Source organism: Tigriopus californicus, chromosome 8, assembly GCF_007210705.1.
Source record: "Tigriopus californicus strain San Diego chromosome 8, Tcal_SD_v2.1, whole genome shotgun sequence".
Classification (NCBI taxonomy): domain Eukaryota; kingdom Metazoa; phylum Arthropoda; class Copepoda; order Harpacticoida; family Harpacticidae; genus Tigriopus; species Tigriopus californicus.
Window position 1 is genome coordinate 2,885,514 of NC_081447.1, and position 17,875 is coordinate 2,903,388.

The following is a 17,875-nucleotide window of genomic DNA, read 5'->3' on the forward strand; positions in this document are numbered from 1 at the left end:
GGAATCGAGTATCTTGAAATGCTGAATTTGTTTAATGCACCTTTCCACATGAATACAAGCAGATGGGCACTTGCAGGTAGAAATCGATACCAGAAAATTTGAATTAAATGGCGAGAACGATGAAATACCTGACTAGAATGTGATATCACACTAAATATGACTAGAATTGTTTATTGTGCATACTACTCAAACATCGAATTGATGATAACAGAAGGGTTTAATAATGGACTAATAATTTGGAACCATGCTAGGGAAAAAGTTTTTTAAACACACTCACTGGTCAAGAATGTTTCAGGCATAAGTGTTCCATAGACAAGCAGAACGCATAAAAATGAATGGTAACATGTACGAGATTTGACATTTAATTCCAAAAAAGGCCCATTTTCTAATTTGCTCGTCTTCATCAAATCTGATCCTTCACGAGCTAAGAAAAATCGGCGGATTTGAGGGCGGATTGGGCGGAGTTGGAAAGCCATAGGTGAAGGCAGTAGAGGAAAATTGGGTTGATGTAGGTCCGGAAGAGTTGAAGAACTATTGGAGAGGGAATATTCTTGATGGGTAGTCAATTGGAAATGTTTTCGATCCTGGCCCCAGCTTTGACTATTGATGACTTGAGATGGTTGGTGGAGGAAAGTTGGGTTGATGGTGCTTGTGGAGAGATCCACAAAGCATCCGTACTTGCACTCTTCTCTTGATGTTAGATTTGACAATTTCATGGAGGAGAGTAGCTGCCGTTGAGGTAGAGCGTCTGCTCTGGAAAACAAATTGGAATTTGTGAAGGAGATCCCGATCCTTGGCCCATCCGGAAAAGTGGACGGCTAAAAGGGTGGGTGAACATCATCTTTAATATGAGTTGACCACTGCAATGGCCTCTGAATAAAATTTGCCCGAGTCCACTGATTGTAAGAGACTCCCGTGGATGCGATTCATCCATCCTTCCAGAACTCTTGAATGTTGAGTGTAATGGCTTCACATGATTAAACAGCTTCAATCCATAGATTCCATTGTGGATTATTCTTTGGAGTTTTGATCACGACGGCACAAAACCACTAAACAGTAAGGACTACCTGGCTTAGGCGACATTGTTCATTGAAATTTTGGAGGAATGAATGCTAAATGTGTTCAATAGTCGTAGTAGCGCTGGAAAAGTGACCGCCTAGGAGATTTGTTTACCTTTCCTTTTTAAGATGACGTCATCAGTCAGCTGTAGCTTAAAGGTGCCTAATTAAAAAAGTTGGGACTGTACCGTATAATGATCAGAGAAGGTACGAAAGGTATCAGATACTGTACGTACCCATAAGCTTTGTCCCAACCCAGGATTTAGGGTCAATTCTAGTGATCGCAGAGGGTTATCGTGCGTATTGAGAGCACCTTTAAGTTCAGGCTAGCCCTGGAATATAGGGTTGATCAAGAATTTTGATCAAAAAAATTGTCCAAATTTGACTTAAAGGATGCTACTGGGTCTACACCTATATACTCCCTACGAATATTTGAGGGGATCACATTTAACAATGAAGGGGTCCGAGAAAGAAGAGTAATTGACTTCATTGTTCTAAATAACCGATTATTTTTGAAACTCGTGTTATGATCAATTACCAATAAGAAGTTTGGTCCTGGCAAGCCTGGATTCAAACCAGGTGTTAACGGATTGGAGAGCGAACGCTCAACCAATTCGCTGTGACGAATGACCATAACAGGCCCTTGAATAATCTGTATTTTAGGCGATACGATGTTTTCTTGCCTTAGGAACTTTACGAGAGTGATAAACGATAGTCATTTTCAACACTAGCTGATTAACAGCAAATCGCTGTGCAATCATTAAAAAGTCACACACCACACTCAAAGTTTCTAAGGGAGGAATTGGAATAAGGAAGTATGTCAAACGGACTTTCAGAGTCCGATTTTGGTACTTTAGTTGCGTGATTATCAATTTGGAGCATTGCGTTACGGAATCATCACTGCCATCCTCAACACGATGGTTCATCCAAAGAACATCTTTTTTTACCCTTGCCTTACATTCGTCTCGTTTTTTGATAAGATAGGAATGGATTGAGTAGGGCTCTGAATCTAGAAGAGAACAAAAGTGAGACCAGTGCACCATAGGAAATTAATTTTAATTCCTTTACAAAACAATAAGTTTAAGTGGGCCCCAGATCCAAATCAAACGCGTTTACATAATATTCTCTGATTCTACTTGTCATATACGGCTTTAGCTACCCTTCAGGCACCCTTTAACGTACTTTTAATGTTGCAAATGCCAGTTGTTGAGCCACTTTCTATATTTCTATTGGAAAAATACCTAGTTTGAATCTGGTGTTGCTGTGATTCCAGATAAGGATGCCTGAAAAGTAATTTAAACCTTAGAACTAACTCTTAAAGCATAAACATTTACAAAAATGTGTTTGGTTTGGATCCGGGATCCATGTAAACTCAATTTTTTGGAACAGAATTGAAGGTTCAAAATTAACTGCATTGGTGCTCTGACCTCACTGTTGCACTCTTTTAATAACAGGGCACTAGGATTGAGTGCAAAGAGAATGAAACTATGTAAGACCAATATTTAAATGAGTGAAACAGGCCAAGCTGAAATTTCTATGAGATGTTGTAAAATGTGACAAGCGCCATTTTCATATTTGTGAATTAACTTGAATGAAGTTTTACTCATTTCACAAACTTAGAATAGTTGATAGCTTATCAAAAATCATTGATCAATTGCTACATGAGCAAACATATCTAAAGACCTTTGTCTTATGGTGCGTCTACACGAGAAACTTTCTGTCACAAAGTTTGCCTAACAATTTCGGAAATGTTTGGCATTTGACAAACAGTTCATCTCTGAGCCGTCTACACGTGAAACTACCCGATCAAAACGGTTTGACAAATATTTTGATTTAGATTTCTAATCCGCTGAACTTGCAAGTGATTGTATCATTTCTCAATGGGTCTTTCATTCAATATTTATGTTATGCACGGTAAACAAGATGATTAGCAAAATGAACATAGGGAAACTGAGGAATGAAATTTGAAAAAAAAACACCGATGGGCACTATCATGATGAGAATGTTTCGCTTTCCAAAAAGGTCCTTTATTTTGCCCATTTCAATCTGTGCGGTCATATGTTGGCTGAAACCGATTACTACTTGAAGGCATGTTTGGCCCCGTTCTATGAACTGTACCATAAGCCACCTGATGATGCAATTTTAATAACATTTTCGCTTTTCGAAAGGTTTTCGACATTCATTTTGACTATAAATCATAAACCAACTGATTGGAAACGAAAACCTGACCAATTTTCCAACTCTTTATAATCGTGAATAAATGGACAACAGATATCTAAGAGTATCATAAACTATTTAATAGCCGAGTACGGGTCGAAATATGACAACGATATATAGTTCAAGGTCATGTCAGAAACGTTAACACAAATATAGTAAGAGCATTAACCATGATAAAGGCAATTTTGGATATTTATATGCAGTTAACATTACAGATGGCATTGACTAAAAAAGAGTTCAGTTTATAAGAACAAATAAGGACCCACACACAAGAACAGACGGAATTTCACAGGGACGGTGATGGCCATGGGCAGCTTTAAAGTAATGAGTCAGTGGGTAGGACTCGATCCGTTGAGATCCGACTGATCTGGCTTTCATGGCCAAAATTGCTAAAATTGGCGGGCGGGAAATGGACGAAAGAGCAGCCAAAAGTAGCTGGCTGGTCTGGCTGCTGGGGTCTCAAGGGTGTACGTAGAGGACCAATCATGGGCTTGTGTGTCGGCCGAGGGCTGACTAATAACCGGCCAAGAACCTCCAGGTATGGGCCGATGGCCGATGATTCCGTTGTCTCTGATGATCTGATCCAACTTGAATCGGATCAGTCTTCTTTGGACGAGGTCAAGGAATCCATGTATCTAGCTTTGGGGTGGCTCGCTCAAGTCTTGCTCACAGAAGACGGATGTAAATGAAGGGACCGGGACCATGGCCGGGTCCGGGTCCGTGACCGGGCTGAGCCCGAGGACAGGCCCGGGGTAGGTGGGTTTTCTTGGGTCGACACTTACATGTCTGGACGGGAGGAGATGAATCCGGATTCCGGAGAATAGGTGATATGTTGGTTGCTTGATCGATCGATCGATCGATTGTTCGATCATCGTTCAATCGTCGATAGGAGATGGAAGTGTGGCTATTGAATGAAGAGGGGACGGGATGAGATCTGATGACTTTGAACATTGATTGACAATTCCAGGCCCCTTCATACTCCAAGTTGGGGTTATCTTGCGTCAAAATGAACCACAATCAATACATTTTTCTTTATTATAAACCATCATGGATCGAATGAGTCAAGTTCCATAATTACTGAAAATGGACACCTTGGTTGGAAGGGCTGGGGAGGATGGTGTCGTCCATGAAATATTTGCTCTTGGGCAAACAAACTTTAAACATGTTCAAATCGAGAAATGTTTGTGAAATACTTGTGAAATGGCAAACAATGTTTGTGAAATGGCTAATTATTTGCCGAATTATTTGTCGTGTAGACGCACCATTAGGAACCAGGTGAGCAAAACCCTTTTCATAAGTCCACAGGGCTTAATTGTATGGTTCTTGTGCATATACACATGCATGAAACTGAACATGCCATATTCAGCTTTAAACAAAATAATTGTCTATAATCAAGGAACAAGTTATTGACCCCTCGGTTCCTTTTAGCCTGTGGCTGGTTTGGCTTCGTCGTGTTATATTGAAAGTAATAAAGGTGGGGCTTCATGAAAACTGTTGAGGCGTGCATCAAAACCATCCATCAAACGTAAAGCCACGTTTTTGCAATCACGTGACTAAAGTACCAAAATCGGACTCTGAAAGTCCGTTTGAGGAAGTATGGATAGAGCTTACTTGCTCAAACTCTTGAGACATGGCAATGCTAGAATCCAACGAACTCGGTTTTGGTAACCAATTTAATAAGCTGAAGACTTGGTACGCTTCTTAAATTGAAGGGAAAATTTCTGTGGATGACGCGTGAATCCATAAACGCATTCCAAAGACGGAAGACTCCCTTCGGATGACGGCAGGAATTGATACGTTTGGATCAATCCAGTCAAAAATAGGAATAATTCAGCAATGGCCAACGTCTTTCCCAAGCAGTCTCGTTTTCCTGAAAGTTTCAAGCAGTATGGACACTAATTAAGAACTCATATCAAGCTTAGATTAATGGTTGTCCTACCTGTGCTGAAAACGATGTTCTTGTCATTTCGCTTGAATTGGCCTTTCTCATCTAAAAACCGGGTTGGATCGAACTTCTCGGGATTAGGAAACACTTTCGGATCATTGACAATGGCATACAAATGAGAAAATACAACTGTTCCTTTGGGCAGATAATAATCGCCCACTTTCATATCACGATCTGCCTCACGAAAGATGCCTAAAGGAGCAATGCATGAAAACCTTAAGATTTCTTGCATAACAGCCTCAGTAAAAGGCATTTTTGGTTTATCATCCATTGTTGGGAGTCGATCAGAACCCACGGTTTCCTGGATCTCTCGATACAACCGCTCTTGAATCTCCGGATAGGTCACTAAGATCAAAAAGCTCCACACCAAGGCCGTGGAAGTGGTCTCAATCCCGGCGATGAAAAGATCCAGCACCCCGGCCTCGAGATTTTGAAGACCAAGCTCGCCGTGGAAGCTACTTTTCGGATTATCCTGACTTTCGTGGATCTTATTCAACACGACATCAATGAAATCCCGTGCCTCAGAGTTTGGATCATGAGTCTTTTTATGTTCGCTAATGGTGTTCTTGATGTATGCAAGAAATTTATAGGCCGGTTTCAACGACTCGTTGAAGCCACTCCATTCTTTGGAAATATGACGGGCTGCCGGGAAAACATTGATCAGACTATTCATGTCTTGAGATACCATATCATTCACGTAACGAATCACTTCTTGCAAGGTGGGATCGTTCAAACCAACTCGGTCTCCGTTTAATATGGTCCAAAGTGCATTGATGACTGAGGCATAGAAATTGACGTTGAAAGGCACATCCGTTCCCACCTCGGTTTCCATGACCTCTAGCAATTCCTCAACCTCCATCTTGATAAGAGACTCCATACCAGACTTTCCAAAGCCAAAGTCCCGGAGATTTCTCAAGGTAAATCTGCGCTGCTCTTGCCATTCCTCTCCCTTGGAGAAGATCAAACCTCTTGAATGCTCGTGTCCATCGCCATATCGGATGTATTCATTGAACCATTGGATCAAACTCGGTCTGGGCGTGAGACTGTAACCCTTGAAGGCCTCCTCCAGGATGTCATGGTCTCCGATGATGACGTAGCGTTCTGAAGGTCCCAAATTGACACTGAATACCGGTCCATAGGTTCGTTGGAGTTCCATGAGACCATTGCTCAGATTGGAATCCTTGACCACGGGATAGTAGCCTATCAAAGGCCAACCGTAAGGACCCGGTGGGAAATTAGATGGGATTTTGGTCTTCAAATACCAGAACTTGTAGAGAAATAAAATAGCGCAGAATAGAAGGAGCAGTCCAAACATGGTTTTACTTGGAGAACAGACTTGAAATTAGGCCCTCACCGCTCAAAGGACAATGTTTTACTTGTATCTGAGATAGCCTAGTTCGTACTTTTTAGTTGAATTGAAACTATGCTTGAAGAGAACAAGCAGTTTGCTGAAGGTCATCGAAAATGTTCTCCCTCCCAAGAACTTGAAACGTGGGTTTAAAGCTACTTTCTCCAATCAAACAACTGCTTCTTTTCTATCAAAAAACTGGTTTTTTTTTTAAAGATTGTGATCATTAGGGCTCAACTAAACGCAGTTCCCTCCATGAATAGAGCTTGATGAGAAGAAGCAATGAACAATATTTGGCCAGGCACTGTGAATCGGAAAGCGGGCTGTGGTCAGTGTTATCAATAAGAGACGAGGAACTGTTGACCCCGCTTTTGACTTATGGCTTAATAAGAGTGCATTTTACATCACCACGACCGTATGATGAAATGCATTTTCCTGGATTTTTAGTCGTTCTAAAACAGCAAAATTTGCAGAAACTCAAGGTTGCGTGACTGCATAGGATTCCTAGCGTTTTGGACCTAAAACGACCCTCTACCAAACAAACCATAGGTAACGCACGGATGAAACATCACAAGCAACTTATCCCATAGTTATCAATTTCTTTTGCATGAAACTGTCGATTTGGACCCGTAATCGACGACAAGAAGCTAATCCTTTTGTTTTCAAAAGACTATATTCCCACGGAAGTAGGTGTGAATCAAGCGAATCTCAAATCAGGGCTGACAGATTGAACAGCCTTGACCATCGTCACGAAAGTTGGTGCTAGGCTTTTCCGATCGAATTACATCTTGTCCCGCTTATTATGATTGATTTTTCAAATTCTTGTTTGCTTTCATTCTTGGGATATATATTACCTTTAAAAACACCATGATCGGTGAATACTTATATTGACTTGGAAGCTTAGTAAAGTATTTTCTCTTTCTTTCATGAAAATCGGTGGTTTATTTTTTTTTATATTTTTTTTATTCGCATCAATTAAAAGAAAACCAGACGCCATTGGCAGACTTTTTATTTCATGGCTCTCTGTGTCTTCAATAGTCGTTGTTGCTCTTTAGGCATGACGATTTTAAGTTTGGATTTCCAAAGAGTCGGCATGATCAACTCTTTAAACTTTTGCCTTTTCAGGCCCTCTCATTTGTTGACGAGATGCTTTGGCAAGGCCTCATTCTTCTCTTCCAACTCTAGAATATGTTATCCCGACTATTTCAACTTTCCCCCAACCTCTTTTTATTAGTTTTAGACCTACGAGTCAACGGCCACAACTTGGCCATTCACTTGTCACCTTACTTTAAAAAGTATGCATCCATCTTCTCCCCGAAATAACGTGCATCAACCTTTTCTGGCCCAAATTGAGCCCATACCTTGGCAAACCTGGATGTGCCTTGATGTTTGACGCTTTCCTACCTTTCCTCAGCAACCTAAACTTTATCTGTCAGTGAGGGGAGAAATTCACAGTTTGACCCAATATCCCATCATCATTTTCCTGTCAGGATGGACCCAGGCCCGCCCCCATCTCCGCCCTTGATCGACCTCACCCAATCCGACGACCTCGCCCAGCCCGTGTCAGGTTTTTTGCGGGTCCGGGACTTTGCCGCCATAGATAGCCTCAACCAACCCACAGTCGGGTCCACGCCGACCACGCCCACATCGACCCCCTCAGCCGCAGCCAAACGGCAATCGGTCAAGGCTGAGGCGGGTCCAGAGCCGGATTTGATCCAGACCTCGATACTTGAAGCCGCGGATGACCGTCATTTGGTTTTAGTGTTGCGGAATGGACCGCACGCGCGGCACAAATACGTGCGGCGAGTGGAATGCGGGAACTACCCGGCTCAGATCTTCTTACCCGAGGAGATGTTCCAATCCTTGGAACGGGATCAAGTATCGTGGAATAATGTCCAATACAAGGTGATCCACCGGGTAAATGGTGCGCCTTTCACCCTGAAATTTACGTTTCCCTCGCCATTTTTGCGCTCTGTGATGGTGCGGGCGCCCCAAAATATGGCCGACGTGTTGGATTTGATGACGGAAAACCGTGCCTTCTTGCTGACGATTAAAATGTTATGGCAGATCGATCAAGAATATCAACGGACGACGAACCATAGGTTTATTCTTTATGCTGAACACACCATGTTCAAAGTGCTCTACTTTGTGGAATGCTTGGAGAAAACATTGAGGATGCGAAAGGTGTTTTCATATCTGAAAAACCCTGAGAATGATGTGACTCCAGAGGATCGTCGAAAGGTCCGAGAAGACCTTGATGCAGTCCTGATGTTCTTACGAAGAGAGTCTCTGGTAGCGATCGTGCATGAAGAGGAGCGAATGTACAAACTGTCACAGGTCAGTTTGATGCGGGGTTTTATACGGAGATTTTTCCTTTTCTGGCGTTCACACAAAGTCCACGCTTCTTTCAGGGAGTGGTCAAGAACTACCGACGATTGTTGTTGGACTATGTCCGGCTCGTCAAAATCCGGATGAGTAAAATCATAGTGGATGAAGCCAGAGTTCTACCCAAGTCCATGGCCGTTTTGGCATCCCCTCAACAACCGCGAGGTACGGAGCCTCGGTCTTCTATCAGCATTTCACTGACTGCCCAACCCCGGTCTGATTGTCCCCTTCAGCCTGTCCAGACCTCCTCTTCTACTCCCCACTCAGACTCTTCTTCTGCTGCCCCTGTTCCCCCAGTGGCTGCTCCTCCAAGTGCTGTCACGCCTCTCTCAGACCGATCTTATTCTAATCCTACCACCAGTGCGTGTCGTGTGTCAACTCTCTCTCCTCCTCCCGCTCTTGCCCCTCTTTCTCCTATCCCTCCTTCTCCTGTTACTCCCTCTCCTGCCCCTCCTCCTTACTCTACTCCCACTCCCTCTTCTTCGTCTCCTCCCCCTCCTTCTAAGACGACCAATACGACTAACCAAGTCTTGCCCGTACTAAGAGCCATCATCCCGCAGGCTCCTCGCCCCAGTCCTATGAAAAGTTCTTGTGAAGTTGTCTGTCCTTTCTGTCCTTTAACATTTCATCACGCCACATATTTCTTTTTCAAACATCTTGGCCTCTACCATCTTCCCCCGCTCAAAGAATTGCAAATTTGCGATATGAAGAATTGCAATTACCAGATCCTCGGTCGGGTTGAGCATGTCCGACATCTACAATCTCACACCAAAAGTTCGTTGTTCATTTCGAGTGTGAAAAAGTTGGGTCAATTCTTATCTGAATTCGAAAGAGTCGAAGATGATATCTTGGAGAGCTTCAAGGGGCTCAACATCAATATCTGTCCAATATGTCGTATTGCTATTTCCAACCAATCCGTCTTAGAGGAACACATCATTTTGACACATCTCCTATCCGATATTCTCCCTCACATACCGCCCAAAAACTCTGCCGAAAGTCTGCACAATTGCCCAAGAATTACTTGCAAAAGGACATTCACCAACATCTTGCAGCTGGTCATGCACTTGGCCAGTGATCATCAACTGGCATACGAATTTGTGCGCTTTTGGTCGCTAGAGGGTACCAAAAGTGCCAGCACCACCACCATTGAATGCCCATTTGAAGGCTGCAAATCGACTTTTGACTCACACCCTGGGAGAAATCTCCGCTTGTGCAAGCATTTGTCGGATCATGTACCCTACGCCACCAAAAACTCTTACAAGCAACTCCACCGTATTCAGGAAAAAGAACAAGGAGTGAAAAAAACCAGTGCGACTGAGGATATGCATGCCAATTTGTGTTGGGTCAAATCTCTGACTATGAGTGAGATGAAATCGAAGTCAGGGCATAGAGTGTGGGATGAGTCACTTCCAAGCAATTGCCACATGCACTTGTGCTTGATGTGCGTTAATTACAAGCATCAAGCCAAATACTTCCATAGCCATCACGCCCTTCTGTTGCACTTGATTGAAGAGCACTTCAAGGTTACCTTGACCAAGGAAGTTTATGGCATCCATAAAGACCAAATTGAGCAGAGTCAAAGCAGCCAGATGATCAGGTGTAGCAAATGCGCAAAGTCAATTCCGGCATCCAGATTTATTTATCATTTGAATTTGTTGCATGAGGAAGTGTTGAACTTGGTTCCAAAACACTTATCCTACAACTTTAAGTATCTAAACCAGGTGCACCCTCCCAATCAACTCTCTGCACTCTCATCCTCAAAACCTGGAGTGAGTTTACTCCGAACTGATTCTGGGTTGAAGCCCTCAAAAACGAACCAGGGGCAGATCAACAGCATGAGCATAGCGCTTCAAAAGTTTTGTGCCCAACGCCAATTAGCACTAGACAGTTTGGAATTGGTGCAATTGAAAACCTTTGCTCAAATGCACATGAAAACTGAACAAGTATCCAAGGATGATCTTGAGAAGTTTTTGGCAACCTTATCCCCAGGGCTCTGTCAAAAAATCAGTTCGCAGGAGGTTTGCCAACTACGGGCTCTTTTGCTCAAAGAGCCAGAGGGACCGTCCCAGCCTACAATAGACTTCCATGAGGAAGTTCACTCGGGAGACAATTCTCCATTGGTAATGGTCAGCCAAAGACTTGAGGATGAGATTCCACTAACAGAGTGGACAGGGGAAAGTTTTCCCGTGGTGTGTAAAAATTGTGGTATCGATTTCAAAACCATTCAGGAACTCTTCAGGCACCTCCAAATACATCACACCAATCCTCAACTGGAACATTACCTGCTTTGTAAGAGCTGTCGAACCCGGTTCCGAATTGCACCATCTGAGACCAAATACTTTGTTCTACATGTTTACTCACGAGCTCATCTCTTTCATCAGTGGTCCCATTGGCACAAAGGGGATTTTGGAAAGAGAATCTGTAAAAACCTGGACAAAGATTTCTTGCAGGTTTGCACACCTACGATTTCTAAACATTGCGAGCCTTGCAATGAAATTGTAACAGATTTGCCCACTCACCTGGAAAGCAGATCACATTTGGCTTCGATTCAAATCTTGAATGCTTTTGTGAAGTACTGCAAGGGTAGAGCAATTTGCCCGCTCACGGCGTCAGTCAAGGATGTGAAGCTTTTCTTTGAGTTAGTGCACCAAGGACTCACTCATATTGAAGTAAACTTGAAAAGGGTCTTGGTCACTCTCTCCAATGTCCGGTACAAGGACACGAAAGAAGAGTTGGGGACTTGCCAAGCGATTCAGGATCACATTAAGAACCTTACCTCGACCAAACTTGAAGACAGAAAGTTCATTCGTTTATTGTGCTATGCTTGTCCTCATGAGAGTTATAGTATCGACAACATGTTGGACCATTGTAGAAGTGTGGTACATGAGCTCAACACCCGTCAGAGACTACAGAGTGATATACCGGCTTCCATTCAATGCGTCTCATGTGATAGGAACTTCAAAGACGAGCTGCATCTCCGTCTACACGTGTTCTCGCCTCACCATCTTGGCCTTGGCCAACCTGGGCCCAAGGATCATGTTGCAACAGTGAAGACGACATCTTCAAAAGAGACGTCCCTGTATTGTTATTTATGTCAGGTAGATGTCAATGACAAGGCACACCTTGACACACCGATACATTTGGTAAATGAACAACATACTTTGAGCTACTTGGAGTGGTGTGAAGTGTCTCAGACGAATCCTGTGAGTTCTACCCATGCAGAAATCATGAATTACTTCGATAAAGTTATTCGAGGCAATGCAAAGTCACTCAAGTGTATCAAGAGTTTGGAAGTGGTGGATTGTATCCATGAAGAGATCCGCAACACCAGGATTATCAACCAACCGAGTTTGGTCCAATATGCTCAAGCGGTGGATCGATTTAATGGCAACAAAGACGTTCAAGTCACACCGCCGAGCATTTCCCAGCCAGAACCCTCTCTTCAAAGTGAACCAAGCGACCCAAAACCAAACGATGAGTCTACTCCAAAGACACTTCCAGAGAGAGTTATGAAAAATGTTAAACCATTAGTAGTCAGATTGAGGGCATTGAATACCCAGACTTTAAAGCCGCCCACTCTTGGGCGAAAGTCCAATCCCAATCCATACTCTCGGGTGGTGAAGTCTGTCCCTGAAGTAACCACGTGTCCAAAATGTGAGGAAAAGTTTGAACATGCCACCCATTTGTTGTTGCATGTAGTGAGTGAACATAAGTGGAACGTCCGGGACTTTTTAGTGGACTATTTTGCCAAGGATGTGGTGACTTGTCTGACCTGCTTGAGACAATGTGCTTCTCACATGATTTATGCCCTCCATCAAGACCGTCATCACAATTACACGTCTTGCTCTGATTGCAAGAACAACTTCATCACTCCCAGTCAGTATTATATGGAGGACCAATGCAGAAAACACGATATAACCGGTAAGCAAGCGAACACGATTGAACCAAAGATTAAGAACTAACTTAGTGATCCTGTACTTTTCAGATGAGGCCAAAACCAAAGTGAAGATTTGCCTGGGCAAGTACCTGATCTCCGAGAATCAAGAGGAGGCTGGTGCCAGTGGATCTTGTGTCATTGGTTCCAAATTTTACCAGAAAGCCAACGAAATGGGTGGGACTTCCAAATCATCTCAAAAACCAACTGGGCCCTTGGCTAAAACGTTTCACGGAGCCATGAAAGGCTGTCCGGACGTGGTGATTTCAGAGAAGCTGAGGCGGACTGCCGATGCTGCTGTGAATTTAAGGGGTACTGTTAAGGTACTAGAGCTAGGCATAACATCAGCACCCATGTCCATGGGTCCACGTTCTGGTGCAAAAAGGAAAAAGTCAACGGATGAGGTCCAGTTAAGATCCTCTAAGAGATTCAGAATGAAAACTGAGGCGGAAAGTGAAAGTGATACGGAACTCCCCAATGACATGTCAGAAACATTCATCAATCCGATTCAGTGTCCTCTAAACATCCAGATCAAATTGCAAATCGACGATTGTGGAACTTTCATTTGCTCTGAATGCCAACCTTGTGACGAGAAGCCTTTCTTCCATTTGAATCAAAGCTATAATGTGATTTCTTCGATGCATGATTTGGCCACTCATGCCACCAAAACTGGACACAGTCGATTTCAAAACGTGTCCTCTGTCTTCACGAAGAAACCTAAGGTCGTGTTGAAAGACTTGGCCCAAGATGAGAAGATGGGCAAATTCTTTCAGAAAATTCTCACTAATCCATTATTGAAGAGTTGACATCGCAATCTATCTTACTTCACTAGTCGTTGTAAGCCTACGAAATGGAAGAATGCTCTTGCCTTACAAACATTTGAAGAGATGGCCACACCTATTTTACAAAGCAGTATGTTGGAATAATTTAAGCTAGATCAAGTTGAACTCAGAATCGAATAAGTCTCAACATAAACACAAATGTATTAGAAGGTTGAATATTATGTCTTTTTTTACTTCAGATCTCATTTCTGGTAGGATTGTACCAAATCCCTTGGTCGACCTATCATTAGAATATATGTCTGTGCAATAACTTGTGACTTCGTTCAGTTTCGACGACAAACTTTTGAATGTTTTATTGGATCTTTTAAGGAACATCTTTTCTCACTTCAACCACTTTGATCGGGGTTCATTTGGACAACGGGATGAAGTACGGTACATCGCTTGGTGAAGGGCAGAAGAGAATACAGGCAAATGGAATGGTTACAGAGGCTCTTTCCTATTTTCGATTGACTAACATGTCGTAGAGGCTGAAAGTGATTCAACAGAAAGATAGAGAAGACATGATTTTCTGTTGAGCATCAATGGGGTACCCCCGCATGGTTTCGTGAGCGCATATTTTGAGATGCGATTTGTACCCAGTTGCACCTACTGCGAGTATCAGATAGTTTCGTGAACGCACATTTTGAAATGCGACTGGGTAAAATTTAGTACTGTCGCATTTCAAAATTTACCTTCACGAAACCACGTGGGGGTACCCCATTGTAAATCACTTACACCGGGTTAACCTTGTTGTAGTATTTTTGGTCCATACTCCGAAGTTGAGGCGGCGCCACATTTCTCCATAAAGCTCGTTGTTCAAGCGGTAAGATGATGGGAGACATCTCCATTAAAGGGGGTGGGCCTCGAAGAGATCGAACTCTGTAACATCGAAATTAAGCGTGCCTGATATTTGGTTGTGTTTTTTAAGCACGAACATGCAATTCGGCCTTTTTGTTGGATTGGACAAAGAGCTCGAACCTTGCCTTTGAGGCGGAAAAACAGGTCAACACTTGGTTTAAACTACGATTGATCTAAACAGCATCGTAATTAGACTTTTATTTTTTTCGAAAAATACAAAAACGAAAACGCGAAACGAAAAAGGGCTCTTTTTCGGTTTTTCGAAAAATTACCGAGAAATTCATCGAAGTAATTTAGAAGGAAGTGTGTTGGGTATTACCCTGCGACTGTAAAATCCTTGCCGTTTGAAGGAGCACGTCATTTTATCATTCTTATACTATTGCTTGCTTTCAAAAGTAAAATTAAGATTGCTGACTCCAATAATGCGAGTAAGTCTCTGCTACAACCACACGTTGGTCTCAGACTGTTACAAAACCTGGTGCCATAGTTCAATCGAACATCACATTTCCCCCTTTACAAGGATGTCTTCCAAAGACGAGATTCGAACTGAGATCTTCTGGGGAACTGTGCCACCTTGGATTCATCAGACCACTCAGCTATTATATATCATCAACTAGAAAGCATATATATTCGGAGTTCTTTCCGAGCATACTAAGCTTGGGCTTAAATATCCTTTCAGCAAACAGAAATTATATTTTACCTGCAAGGGGCTTGTCATGAATAGCAAAACCGTATATACATTAATGTTTCCATTTTTGTCCTTCTTCGTCTCAATCCTTTTCCTAATGTTAAACCCCAACCTTTAGTGGGACATTTACTCATTATGGACCTTAAAGAGCTTGAGCCCGTTGAATAGGCGGGAAATAAATCGTACAATTTTTCGATGCTGCCAGATTTTCGAAAAACCAAAAAGAGTGAAGTCTAATCGTAATCATGTACGGGGCCCTTTTTTAAGTCAGGTAAGCAAAAAGAACAATTTTGTTGTGAAAAGGCATGTTCATGTCTAGTTCACATAAGTACATAACTCTAAAACACATTAAAGCATGCTGGAAATTTGTTTTCAGAAGCTACATTTTCCAGACTCAGCATACAGAAGTTGAGTTCGCAATTCTGACGATTTATATCCACACACTGACAAAGAAATTCCTTCTGAATGATAATTTGTCGAACTCATTTTTAAGTGCTAGAGCATAACATAAACTGGTAGATACGATTAACAGAGGGAGCTACCTTTCCTATCAATGCCCTTTGCTATTCTGATATGGCATGCGGCTCATTATGGGGATATTTCTGACCTCAGAATTGACACCTTTTTTCAAGCTCTAAGTTAAACTTTTCTTTTACGATAACAAATCCAAAATGGTATCAAAACATTCATACCTTACCATTGTCAATTGCCTTGAGGTGAATCGAAAAGTTTCATTCAAATATATATTGACAATTTAACAATTCAGGGTTGGAACAAGTTCCAAAGTATTAATGTGTTGTTTCGATTAGAGCAAAATCTAGTATTTTCACACACACTATAAGCCATTGATGACTATGCCGTTGAATTGCTGCTTTTACTTTAGTTTGTGGACACATGCTCATAAAATCGGCAAAAAATTGAATGTGCTGTTATTTATCTCTCAGGTGTAAAGCCCTCAGTTATTTTACAATTTGGACCATGACCACAAATTTGCTTTTCTATTTGCAAGATCCTCTTTAAGGCCTAGCATTGAACCTAGTAAAAGTTATATTTTGATGAACATTCAAAAATATAATGAGAGGAAACCTTCCAATTCTTTATCTAACTGTTTTCTATAACTAAAAAATTGAATGGAAAAAATATCCCAAAGCAAACCTTACTATAGCAAAACTACGCGATACCCAAAAATTGAGGCCCAAAAAAATGTATTTGAACATGAAAAAAGGTCATATATACTTTATTTACAAACAATGTATTCAATTGAATCATCAGGGAAGATCTTATATTTTGCTTAGCTTGTGCAAGGAGCCAAAACGCAAAAGAGTATTGTGTGTTAGGTTATTGTTTTCAACTTGACGCTAGACCTTTTCAAGAACGTTCGGGACTCGGTTAGTAACACTCTGACTTCACTTTATTAATTTCACTTGATCAAATAGGTTTCTAAACGATAGTCCCCTAGGTCCATAATGACGTCCAATCCCTTAAAAATGAAAGAAACATTCGCCCCACTCAGGGTGGCCAAAAAGTCGGTTCATCGACGAATCATCCTTCCAGAACGAAGTACCAAATTGAGGACAGTTATTAAAGCAACCCTTTACAATTGCCTTGAACAAAATTAACAGCGTCATGGCGAATTTTGAATGATTTTGCATCAAGTGAACTACTTGAGCGTTTGGCAATGTAAAGCGAGATAATCAAGCCGCTCAGGTCTGACATAAATCCTTTTACAGCTTACATATTCCCAACGAATATTGGAGAGAGGTACATTGTTCAATAAAGGTGAAATTATTGATAATAATAAAAAAGCAAAAGTACTGAAATGGGCAAATGAGCAAATTGCAAAATGATTTGCCAAAATGATTTCCATCTCTTCAATTTTTTTAAGACAAATGGGACAATCAATGAAAAAAAAAAGAAAACTTTTAAGCCAAAAAGGTGAAAAATGCTAAGACAAAATAATGTGATAAGCTTGAAAAAAGAGGGAAGACATGCATTTGCATGTGTTAAACAGCCCTGATGATCCAGATTTTTAATGGCCATCTTGATTATCCAACCTTTCTGGTAATCAGTAATAAAAAATGTTCCACTATATTTTGATAGGTCAACCTTGCTTTGGCCAACTGGCAACATCATGCATGATAATTGATAACCAGTAAGCGGAGCCTTTGCATTGGCAATGTCTATGCTGTTTCTATTTCAAAGATCTCTTACCCTATCATGTTAAATCGAGACAAAAGTGCTCGATTGCCCATTCCCACTCTTGAGGCGTGAGCGGGCTCGTCTTTAACCTCATTGGGGTCCTCCTCCATGGCTTCTTTGTAGATTCGAGGTAGTCCCATGCCAGAAGCCTGATGATGGTTGAGCACGATCAAACCACCCAAAAGTATTGCCTGTGAGCAAACAGAGAACGTCAAGAAGCAATGAGGCTGAAAGGTTACCTCGGAGGGCTCTTTTATTGCCTACCAATGCCCACCTCATTCTGAGTGGATGGAGGTTGGGAAATTAACGCGGGAACCGGAAACCGAGAAGGGAGTTTGATGTCCTTGGACAATCGCGAAATCAGAACTGATGGGGGGACCGAACAAAGGAATGACTTTTATATCCAGTGGTTTCCAGTGGTT

At 42.0% G+C, this 17,875-nt stretch overlaps 3 protein-coding genes across 3 annotated transcripts; 1 reads left to right on the plus strand and 2 right to left on the minus strand.

Annotated features, from left to right (window-relative positions):
• Positions 1-3,522: 3,522 nt before the first annotated feature.
• Positions 3,523-7,013, minus strand: LOC131885079 (cytochrome P450 2C31-like). The gene is made up of 2 exons (XM_059233012.1): positions 5,215-7,013; positions 3,523-5,145 (listed from the first exon to the last, which is right to left on the minus strand). The coding sequence occupies exons 1-2, from the start codon at positions 6,533-6,535 to the stop codon at positions 4,949-4,951; spliced, it is 1,518 nt and encodes a 505-aa protein (XP_059088995.1). The 5' UTR covers positions 6,536-7,013; the 3' UTR covers positions 3,523-4,948.
• An 843-nt stretch (positions 7,014-7,856) lies between these two features.
• LOC131885073 (uncharacterized) lies at positions 7,857-13,979 on the plus strand. The gene is made up of 3 exons (XM_059232997.1): positions 7,857-8,905; positions 8,980-12,874; positions 12,939-13,979. Exons 1-3 carry the CDS (start codon positions 8,060-8,062, stop codon positions 13,691-13,693), a joined length of 5,496 nt encoding a protein of 1,831 aa, XP_059088980.1. The 5' UTR covers positions 7,857-8,059; the 3' UTR covers positions 13,694-13,979.
• Positions 13,980-13,996: 17 nt separating this feature from the next.
• Positions 13,997-17,875, minus strand: LOC131885083 (uncharacterized). Its single transcript, XM_059233016.1, has 4 exons — positions 17,718-17,875; positions 17,466-17,644; positions 14,444-14,587; positions 13,997-14,196 (listed from the first exon to the last, which is right to left on the minus strand). The coding sequence occupies exons 1-4, from the start codon at positions 17,730-17,732 to the stop codon at positions 14,166-14,168; spliced, it is 369 nt and encodes a 122-aa protein (XP_059088999.1). The 5' UTR covers positions 17,733-17,875; the 3' UTR covers positions 13,997-14,165.

What these genes read in the sequence shown, in the direction of transcription:
- LOC131885079 (XM_059233012.1), bottom strand. Translation starts at nt 6,535, where the DNA reads ATGTTTGGACTGCTCCTTCTATTCTGCGCTATTTTATTTCTCTACAAG. An exon ending in GAACATCGTTTTCAGCACAG is followed by an intron (nt 5,146 to 5,214) that starts GTAGGACAACCA and finishes TGAAACTTTCAG; the next exon opens with GAAAACGAGACTGCTTGGGA.
- LOC131885073 (XM_059232997.1), top strand. Translation starts at nt 8,060, where the DNA reads ATGGACCCAGGCCCGCCCCCATCTCCGCCCTTGATCGACCTCACCCAA. An exon ending in GAATGTACAAACTGTCACAG is followed by an intron (nt 8,906 to 8,979) that starts GTCAGTTTGATG and finishes CGCTTCTTTCAG; the next exon opens with GGAGTGGTCAAGAACTACCG. An exon ending in CAGAAAACACGATATAACCG is followed by an intron (nt 12,875 to 12,938) that starts GTAAGCAAGCGA and finishes TGTACTTTTCAG; the next exon opens with ATGAGGCCAAAACCAAAGTG.
- LOC131885083 (XM_059233016.1), bottom strand. An exon ending in TCTCGATTTAACATGATAGG is followed by an intron (nt 14,588 to 17,465) that starts GTAAGAGATCTT and finishes TCGATGTTACAG; the next exon opens with AGTTCGATCTCTTCGAGGCC. An exon ending in TACAACAAGGTTAACCCGGT is followed by an intron (nt 14,197 to 14,443) that starts GTAAGTGATTTA and finishes AATCACTTTCAG; the next exon opens with CCTCTACGACATGTTAGTCA.